At 45.1% G+C, this 10,483-nt stretch overlaps 1 protein-coding gene across 2 annotated transcripts in view; it reads right to left on the bottom strand.

Annotated features, from left to right (window-relative positions):
• The window catches only part of ampd2a (adenosine monophosphate deaminase 2a), a 54,097-nt gene extending 43,965 nt beyond the window's left edge, over nt 1-10,132 (bottom strand). For both annotated transcript variants that reach the window (XM_076269129.1, XM_076269130.1), the window contains exon 1: nt 9,817-10,132. In XM_076269129.1, coding sequence (XP_076125244.1) covers nt 9,817-9,823 — 7 coding nt within the window. In that variant the 5' untranslated portion in view covers nt 9,824-10,132. The remainder of the gene's footprint in view (nt 1-9,816) is intronic.
• Nucleotides 10,133-10,483: the final 351 nt, after the last annotated feature.

Below are 10,483 nucleotides of genomic sequence, written 5' to 3'. Positions count from 1 at the left end.
ACATAGCTCAATCCCACCCATCCCACTTGGTCAAAGTCCCTCAGGGGCTGTAGAGGGGTGATGGGCAATACTGATAGCTCTGTCGGTGCTTTATCACCATAACACCATAACATGCCGGGTTTCCCTGAGAGAGAGGTGGAGAGACCCATGAGGAAAGAGAAACAAGTGTCCCAACCAGGAGACTTTCCTAACCACTTTCACAAAACCCTCCCCCCCCCCCCCTCCTCAAATAAAAGCCCAGCTGAGAACTGTCAATTATTAAAATGCAACACAAGCCAGAAACGGCTTAAAATAATAATCAGATATGGTAATACTGTAGCCTTTTCCCATGCTGCCTTGCACGCGCGATTTAATTCACGCTGCTAGGCAGCCTGGATACCATGGAGCAAATTTTCGCCTCAGTTAGGGGACCAATCACAGAACGGAGGGAGGGCAGTAAGACGATGACGACACACCGTAGCCGTTATGAGCCACGTACAGACGCATTTGATAGACATTCGTAGCGCCCAATAAACGTCTCTGGGCATTCGTAAACCACGTTTCAAATACGAGAAAATGAATGCCTAGTTCCCAGACCCCGTCTCATTTGAGATGAGGGTATGACGTTAGCCAGGCTAGTAATACTGAGTGTCACCAGCTGTTTGCAGGGCCTCAGTAGTGCCACCCATTATCATAGTCCGCTGCTTACTATTGCTTACTGCTACTGCTTACTATAGTCTTATAGAAACAGTCATTTGGAAATCTATCACATACTGTTCTCATATGGGTGGGAACATATGAATGATAACCACAGGTGTGTGGCAGGTGTGGCTACTACAGCAACATGAAAGGGCTTACAGCATTTACTTCACTGGAAGGCTCTGTTAGCCTGATATCACCAGATATCACCAGATCGCGTTGCCTGTTTTTGTATGTTTGCAGGTGGCACTACAGTCTTACCACTGCCACTTTCAATTTCAAAACGAACATCATCCCCTCTCATCACTGATTTGGCCACCATCCTTGTGGCTGAGGGAAACGGAAACGCATTGAGAGGAGCCAGAATAGTATCTCAGTGAATTAAAAATGAGCTGAGATACAGGCAGGCGGGGCCACACTAGGGCTCTACCAAAGTAGAAAATTATGTCAGCTGAGGAAAACGGTAGGTGAAAATGCATTCAATGCCAGATGAGGTCACAGCAGCTCTAGATATCTGGGTCATTGTGGGACGCTGAGCCTCCACTGCTTCTGATGAGCCTGTATTAACTTAACCTGATCTACAGTACCCTTTCCTTATCTGGGCTGTGCTGAGCTATGATGAGCTAAACCGTGTAAAAGGTTGATGTTCAGATTCTCTGTTGTTGCAGGCAGCTCACTGCGCCGGGATTAGTGTGTGCTTCACCTCACTGTGGGTTCACTGTGTGCTGAGTGTGTTTCAATAATTCAGATTGGGATAAAGGCAGAGACCAAATTTCCCTCACGGGATCAAAAGAGTATATACTGTATACTTATATACTTATACTATACTTCTGGCCACCATGTCATAAGCTGGTTCATAGAAATTGTTTTGTAAATCACATTCAGGAAACCCCGGCATGTTATTGTGTTATGGTGATAACTATACTACTATATACTATGATAATACTTTAATATGATACAAACTATGATAATAATATTATGATCTATAATGTTTTATCAACACCTTCATATCAACTTCATTTGGAGAAGAAAATACCCACTGGTTGCTGGTGTTGCAAATAGTATGAGTCAGCAATTCCTAACGAGGTGAGACTTGCTACATATTAACATTTGGTGGTCACAGACCACAATACTAAGCTTGCTTCACTGCCACCCTAGTGTCTAGCCCAATGTATAATTTCAAAGAAATTCAATTCTCAAAGAACCAGTTCATTCATCGCGTCGAGGCCCATGCCTCCTACACTGTGCTATGTGCAATGTTATGGCTTTCCATGGGCTGAGCAGCACAGTTCCCCAAAGAGCTGTATTTCTCAGCTCTTCCTCTCCAGTCCCTCTCCACCCCTCTCCTCTCTTCTCCTCTCCTCTGCTCTCCTCACTGCTCTGTTCGCCTGTGCGTTCAGCGGAGCGGTTAATTGAGAGGCCTGAGATGGCAGCTGTGTGGGAGGCGAGCCTCTAAGTTATTTATTACTGCGGCACACGCCACTCCTGGCAGGAGAGACCCGGAGAATCTCCCGCTCATATTAAACGCCCGGGCTGGGAGCAGAGCCCCTACGCCAAAACTACTCAAGCTCGGGGACAGCTGGCCTCATCCTGTTTACCATCAGTCAGGCTAGTTATCTCCAACTAGATGCACCAGCTACTGTATATTAAAGTGTTCAGTCTAGGTTAAAGCTGTTGGTCTACTTCCATCCAGTTTAAGATGGAGTGGTCTGTCCTCACAGTTTATGCTGAAGCTTTCTGCTGCTCACACTGAAGCCTTTGTCAGCCTTTCTTCCATTTGGCCTGAAACTGTCTGTCTTTTCTCCATGTAGAGCAGACAGTTTCTCTACGTCAACTACGTCAACGTGTTTCACACAGTTTGAGCCTGTTCAAACTGATGCTCTAGTGTATCCGCACTCCATGGCAGTAGCAGCAGGTGAATGTACTCGAGGTGTCTAAATGTGAGCTTTGAGGCCTGACACTGCAGCCTCGGCTTGTTCTCAGCTCTGTTCTAGAACACTTGAGAGTGCAGAGCTTAGATGGCACCCTGCTTGTGATGATCCGAATAGTCTTGACTGTGACTTGTTTTGGGTTTTGTTTGGATTTATTTTTCTCTCTGTTTACTGGAGACTAGAAGCCTGCAGTACTGCAGCTCATGACCTGTCCTCACCATTAAAAGATACTTGAGATGAGAAACGAGCCTCTGTCACAGGCTGGCCAGAGGTACTTTTAGATGAAACTTGGCCCTCCTCCGGAGACCAGACTCAATGGAAGGACTGATCGGGTTTCAGCGAGAGCCATCAGACGCAAGGACAGCTCACTGTTACACGGTTGGTTTAGCCCATCGTCATGTGCTCCGTGTCTGATAAATTTATATGGTGTTTGTAATGCATGTTTAAATGCCAACGTAAAGCATAAAAAAACTGAGTCATGACTGTTTCTCTCACTACAACATTTTGAAGAGAGAAGTGACATTTGGCTATTTATTTTTTTGCTATTAAAATGTATTTAATCTTATTTACTGTAGATATACGCCATTGGCTGGATGATGGATAGATGGGTAGTCACCAGCTGGTTTGTTCAATTTCCAGGAAAAACTGAAAAACTGAACTGAAATATTTCTGAATTTAGACCTTATAAACCGTCCATGGATAGCAACAGTAAGGTATCTGATATAACAATATAAAAAATAATAATGTAATATATATTTTTTAAAAGTTTCCTTATACAATATAAAACAGATCAAAACACAAATGGGATTACTACCCCATAATGTTAGCGAAGCATATAAACAACCCTTATTAGTGGTTGTGATTGCCCTGCCTTGGCAGGGAGCCTCAATTACACATTCCCTTTGATGATTAATACTTCAGAGCATCTTTAGCCAGCACCTCCACCTTCTCCTCCAAGCTCACACCAGCCCACGCCAGAGAATCCTCCCACCACCACGCACCAATAGCAGCTCAGACTGGACCTTACAGAGGCAACACACAAGTACACAATGTCCTGCTCCCTGACTCATCAATAAAATGAAATATATGGACTTAAGACGTATTATGGATTAACAGTGCTTGTCACTAAACTAGCAAAGACCTGTGTTAATAAATAGGGCATAGGAGCATTATGACAATGTGGTCCTAAGTCAAACTAGTACAGCGTTTTGCTCTAGGCAGAAAAGAAAACTTTCCGTGGCGTAGGACATTTCTAGAGAAACTTCAGGGGTACAAAAGCAGTACACAAACACAGGACTCCTGCCAGCGCAGCTCTACCAATCTAAGCCAGAGTTTCCCTCTGCCGACATCAAGCTCCCTCCCCACACTACTGCACCAGCATCTGCTTTCATCAGGGATCTGCTCCGCTCCCACTCTCTCCTCCACCCGTCCTCCAGCCGCGGGATGCTCTGCCTCTCCCACTCACTCTCTCTCTCTTTCTCTCTCTCTCTCACACACTCTCTATCTGCCTCTCTCTCCCACCATCCCATGCTGGTCCGTCCATCTCTCTCTCTCTCTCCCACTCTCTCCTCCACCCGTCCTCCAGCCGCGGGATGCTCTGCCTCTCCCACTCACTCTCTCTCTCTTTCTCTTTCTCTCTCACACACTCTCTATCTGCCTCTCTCTCCCACCATCCCATGCTGGTCCGTCCATCTCTCTCTCTCTCTCCCACTCTCTCCTCCACCCGTCCTCCAGCCGCAGGATGCTCTTCCTCTCCCACTCACTCTCTCTCTTTCTCTCTCTCTCTCACACACTCTCTATCTGCCTCTCTCTCCCACCATCCCATGCTGGTCCGTCCATCTCTCTCTCTCTCTCTCTCTCTCTCACTCACTCACCGGGGCTGGTGTTGCTCTGTAAGCTGCCCCGCTTGCGGACGGGCGATTTGGTCTTGCTCTTCCCCGAGGCCGGGGAGTCGCTCCCGGAGGCAGACATGTTCCCGCTGGTACTGTGCCGGCCGGCGCCTAGAGAGCCACTGCTGCAGAACGAGCGGCACAGGGATGGGCAGAGGGGAGGAGGAAAAAGAGGAGGAGGAAGAGGGGGACGAGGAGGAGGAGCGGAGCTAACGCACAGGCTGCTGAGGAGGCTGGGACCAAGTCGGTGCCCAGTGGGATTCTTATTGCAGCGGAAAAGGCCAGGCCACTGCTGCTGCTGCCGATGATGATGATGATGATGATGATGTGTGTGCTTCTGGTGCTGCTGCTGATGCACTTCTGTAGAGGAGCCTCCACATTGCTGACTCCTCCTCCCTGCCTTCATCGTCATCAGCTCAAGCATTGGACAGGCTGAGGAGGAGGAGGAGGTGGAGGTGGAGGAGGAGTGGAGAGGAGGCGGGAGTGGGGGGCAGGACAGCCCACGGATTCCCCCGGACGCCCCACGAGCCAGCCTCCCTGGTTGCCACAGCAACAACGACCCAAGCTGCCGTGGGGCAAGGTGGATGGCGCTGACAGAGGCCGAGGGCAGCATGACCACTGAGGGGGAAAGAGTAGCCTTCAGCTGGGGGAGAGAGGAGCAGCTGCTGGCTAACAGCCCCCCGGGCAGCCCACAACCCCGGCAGCCATAACAGCAGCAGAGAGACTCAGGTCACCAGCAGGTCACAGCTAATCCAGGGGGTGGAATCAATACACGCACGCGAAAAAAAAACACGCCAAGGAGAAAGGAGCGCTTGCCTGAACCAGAACCAGAGTGGAAAATGTGAGCAAATGGAACACAAAGCAAAAGGAGGCAGAAGACGCGCCGTGTCAGGAGATAAAGCTGGAACGTCTTTGTGGAGGAACAAAGCTTTGCAGTGAGCAGCGTTACCGATTTAAGCAGACTAGCCTAGTGCACAATCTGCTTTCCTGGAAAATCTCCCCTGAGAGAGAGAGAGAGAGAGAGAGAGAGAGAGAGAGAGAGAGAGAGAGAGAGAGAGAGAGAGAGAGTGAGAGACAAAGTCAGAGAGTGAGAGAGAGAGAGAATAAGGCGGGCAGAGTGGAGCGGGGCAGACTGGCATGGGCTCGCTGTCACGCTCCATGCCTGACATTCCGGTTTAAAAATAAAGAGGAGATGTAGAGCACCACCACAGTGAAAGGCACAGTCACTCAGCAGTGGAGAGCCTCTCCCGCGCTTGCATGTCCACCCCACCCACCAGCCCCACCCCCCTGCCCCAGTGCAATGCTCTGATATCCCATGTCAGCAGACTGTCACCACTGTCACAAATCATCAGCGGAGAGGAGACCCAAGCGCCATTACAAATGAGGCAGGGGCCAAGTACTTACCTTGGCTAATTAGGCACGACCATTCATGGTACTGGGCATGAGATGACAAATACAGAGAAATACAAAGCCTCTAAAGCCATCCTGGATATCTGCCAGATTGTGTTCTTTTAAAGTGTGTTTATGTGGACCACAGTGCGACTGACACTCAGAAACTATTTTCCACCTCAACCCTCTACCTACTCCTCCAGGCACCAGCCTCACAGCTGACACTTTTGCTTCATTCTTCACTGACAAAGTGGCTGTTATCAGTAGTCAGGTCTCTCAACCGCGCAGTCACAACCTGTCTTCTCCGGTTAAGGGGCGCAACTCATTAAATCACTTGCCAACAAAGTGCTGGGTCTGCTCATACCTACTTAATTGCTCTCATAAAGGTTTATGTTACCCCTGCTGCTTTCTTCCAAGGAACATTGTCTGGCACTGCTATCAAGGGTTTCCAGAGCAGGGGGCGTCCCTCTCTATCAACAAGAAGCCCTTGAAGACCCAACTCTTCCAAGAGTACCTCTCCTACCACTCTCCTAACAACCCAACACACCTTCCATGCACTTACCATGCACTTCTTTTCTTCTACCTCCTACTCGTTCTACCACTATCTCCTTTGATTACACATTGACTAGTACTTAAACTTCTGCACTCTAATCCTCTGGTAGTCTAAAAGTTTAATAAAGTAGTAGTTATCGCTACCCTTAGGTTGCCTTTGCATTACAGCTTGTTAATCCTCATTTTGTAAGTCACTTTGGATAAAGTGTCTGCTAAATGAATAAATGTAAATGTAAGACCATGCCCTGTGAGGTGTAAACAGTTACAAGTGGCTTTGTGTAACCTTTGGCACCAAAAGCGCTGGAGAGTGGAGAGCTCTTTTAGTGGTTGAGAAGGGTGACAGGAAGACACAAGCAGAAAGACATCATATAAAATGGCTGGTCAGATTCTATTTTCTAACCACAAAACTTCCACAGCTGATTATTTACATTTACAATACTATTTTGTATTAGACGTTTTCAGAAATATTATGTCTAAGTATGTAAATGAGCCATTATCTAATGACATATGCAATCATTTTAATACATTTCAAGTAGAGAAATCTGAACATTGAGTGAAGTTATGTTGAAAATTCTTTTTTTCCTTTACTTTCTATACTATAGATTACAAATTATATATGAAAAAACCTCTATAAAATCCTCTGTCATTTAGGAGTATAACTGGAAACTTTAGTGTTTGTAAGTACAAGTGAAGTAGAGATTTTTGGTTCAAAGTTAGCCTGGCTAACGTCAGACCTCATCTCATTGAGAAGGGAAAACCCAGGCTAGTTCAAAGTTGTGAAAATGGCAAAAATAGATTTTTGGCTGTTGGTTTATTTAAAATACCCAAATTCAAAACGCCCACTGTAATAACATTTAGATAGATAAATAGATAGATAGATAGATAGATAGATAGATAGATACTTTATTGATCCCCAAGGGGAAATTCAAATTCATATGTGCAAAATAAAAAACTAAAAGATGAATTTTGAACCTGACTTTATCCAGTGTTGTTTCTGTACTTGCATATTAGTAAAAGTTTTTAGCCTATTCACTGTAAGATATCCCTCCATAGACATACATTGGACCTGCACATAAAGCTACCCCAAATGCAATGCTATCACATATTGTTTAAATCTAGAGTGGTAGATTCTAGAGTACCGATTGACCAAAAATTAGGGGGACTGGCTCAAGGACTAAGAGGGATAATTAATAACCAGCTTTGTGAACAAACATTATCGGCCATCATCACTGGGAGTTGTTGCGTGGTGAATGGTGAGCACCATCTAGTGGCTGTGAAGACACATTTCTAATAGCAGCAATTTGTCTTTTTGGCCACTTTTCAGGCATGGGAAAAGTGACAGATAACCACACCTATCCATTTCAATGGCTGATACCATCCCCACTTCCTTTTTCCCACACTAGAACCCAATTCATCACTGAAAGAGTCCCGCCATCTCACTGAACTTATGTTCAACAGATGGTTGATGAACAAGGAGCAAAGTACAACCAGTTTGCGGTGCTGTGGTGGAAAGAGTGAGCAGCACCAAATTCCTGGGGGTGCACATCAGTGAAGACCTCTCCTGGACCACCAACACTGCATCACTGGCGAAGAAAGCTCAGCGCCGCCTGTACTTCCTGCGGAAACTCAGGCAAGCAAGTGCTCCACCAGCCATCATGACCACATTCTACCGAGGCACCATTGAGAGCATCCTCTCCAGCTGTATCGCTGTGTGGGGCGGAAGCTGCACAGAATACAACTGGAAAGCCCTGCAGCGCATAGTGAACACAGCTGGAAGGATTATTGGTGCTTCACTCCCCTCCCTGAAGGACATTTACACCTCCAACCTCACCTGCAAGGCGACCACAATTGTGAGTGATGCAAGTCAGCCCGCTCACAATTTGTTTGATCTACTGCCCTCTGGGAAGAGGTACAGAAGCCTACGCTCCCGCACCACAAGACTCACCAACAGCTTCATACACCAGGCTGTTAGGATGCTGAACTCTCTCCCCCCTCTCCCCCCTCCACCCTCAGCTACATAACATCCTGGACTTTTGGACCCACAACGGCTGCCTTGCACTACTCCACTTGCACTACTCCACTTGTACACTTGCACACTTTGCAACTTGTTGTTGTTGTCCTGTTGTCCTGAAAACACTTCTGCTGCTCTTACATAACTTGCACCACTATGCCACTTGCATACTTAGGTCAAACAGAACTACCTCAGCCATTTATTGGCCTGACTTTTGCACTATTATATTGACTGTCTACTGTATGCACAATTGCACAATTTCAACCCAAATTTTGCTGCTCTTATTTCTTCATTGTATGTGCCTTCTTATTTACTTTTTATATTGTTTACTTGAATGTTATGTTTGTCTGTGGACCTAATTGGTAAAATATGTCTTGTCTCCACCGTGGGATAGTGGGAAACGTAATTTCGATCTCTTTGTATGTCTTGACATGTGAAGAAATTGACAATAAAGCAGACTTTGACTTTGACTTTGAACCCTACCTTGTGAGAGCCCCAGACGTTCTGGAATACTTCCAAAAAAATGTTCTGATACTAAATGTGAGCTTGCAATAGCATTCCAGGGAATTTGACACAGTTTTCACATTTTTTGGAACACATCCTCACTCTCACACACTATCTGTGACCTGTGCGTGTGTGAGCAAATCATTTCACCCAAGGCAAAATAGCTGCTTGTGCTTTACATACATTCCGCAGCTTTACCCAAACTGCGTCCACTGTTGGTCTCTTTTGCTCAGTCTTGGAAATGTTTTAGGGCTGGCCTAATGCACACTGTGACATGGCCAAATCCCTTACTGAGAAGATGGCAAAACACTAATACATCACGTGACTAAATTCTACAGCACCTACAATCTAAGCACCTGTGTTGTTGTTGGCCTATTAAAAAAAACTGTAGGCTATGTATTTAAATACTGGCAGCTATTCTAAACTCGCAAAGACGGAAATCAATTACACTTATACTTCAGATAGCCTACGTTTTAAAATGTATTTCATAGTTGGCTTAGATTAGAGAAATTGCAGTGATAGGCTACTGCAATAAGAAGACAGATTCGATGTCGCATCTTCACCGAAAAACTTTTAACATCAAACCAACAGGCCAATAATAGCTGGTTAATGATAGTCGTTATGATTAGGCCTACTTATGAAATTCGCACCGACATCTTTGACAAGGATGTCAACAACTTGAAAGTAAAACTTTGCTAACTTTGGCTAACGTACGACTAACGTTTTCATTACTTTGCTGTCTGCTTACGTTTTGTTGAATAAGTTAAATTTGTCCTTTGCCTTCTATAACAAACTTCACTATTAATTAATTCATATTGGAAAGTTATAGTAAACTTCAAACCGTTTGCCAAAATTGACCCACCTGCCATTGTTCAGATGATGATGACAGCCACTCGTCAAAGGATCTGAAACTGCTTGAGTGAGCAACAAAAATGGATAACGTAACGCAGCTAATATAACGGTAAATAACTTTTAGAAAGTTAAGTGGTAGAGGGTAACGACTACTGTCTACTAGTTTTATTATCAGTTAACGTCAGTTTCGTGGCTTACTTCATGTAAGTGTCCGTAATTCTGATGAACGAGAATGTTATGGCCTTTACTTTTGTAGCCCACGTCTTTTTACGTCAATTATTAGTTGCAACTTTTCTATGTGTCCAAGATCACTAATCTAAACACTTCCGAGAGGCTACTGGGCCTCTCACCTCGCCGCGAAAAAGAGGAATCTATGATTTAGATATCAGCGTACGCAGTAGTCTAATATGCGTAAATTCAGCGCAGCCATGAAGGTAAAAACAAGTGTGTGTGTTTTTTTTTTTTTTTTGGTTTTGTTTTTTGCTTTTTTACGGAAGCGTATTGCTGCCACACTAAAATAAATAAAAAGGCTCAATAGGCCTATTATGTAATTACGTGAAACAATTCTTGTTATAACAATATCTTTTTCATGTTTTAACAAGATATTTATCACGTTATTTCATGATAATGATATTTTCACGTTATTTCAAAATAACGAAACGAAACGAGGCCACGAG

Source organism: Alosa pseudoharengus, unplaced genomic scaffold (genome assembly GCF_046254945.1).
Source record: "Alosa pseudoharengus isolate Yale_2024_CS ecotype anadromous, Long Island Sound unplaced genomic scaffold, YU_APseudo_1.1 YU_APseudo_1.1_scf_5, whole genome shotgun sequence".
Classification (NCBI taxonomy): domain Eukaryota; kingdom Metazoa; phylum Chordata; class Actinopteri; order Clupeiformes; family Clupeidae; genus Alosa; species Alosa pseudoharengus.
The sequence above is the reverse complement of the archived record's forward strand: the minus strand, read 5'-3'. Positions and strand labels throughout refer to the sequence as shown.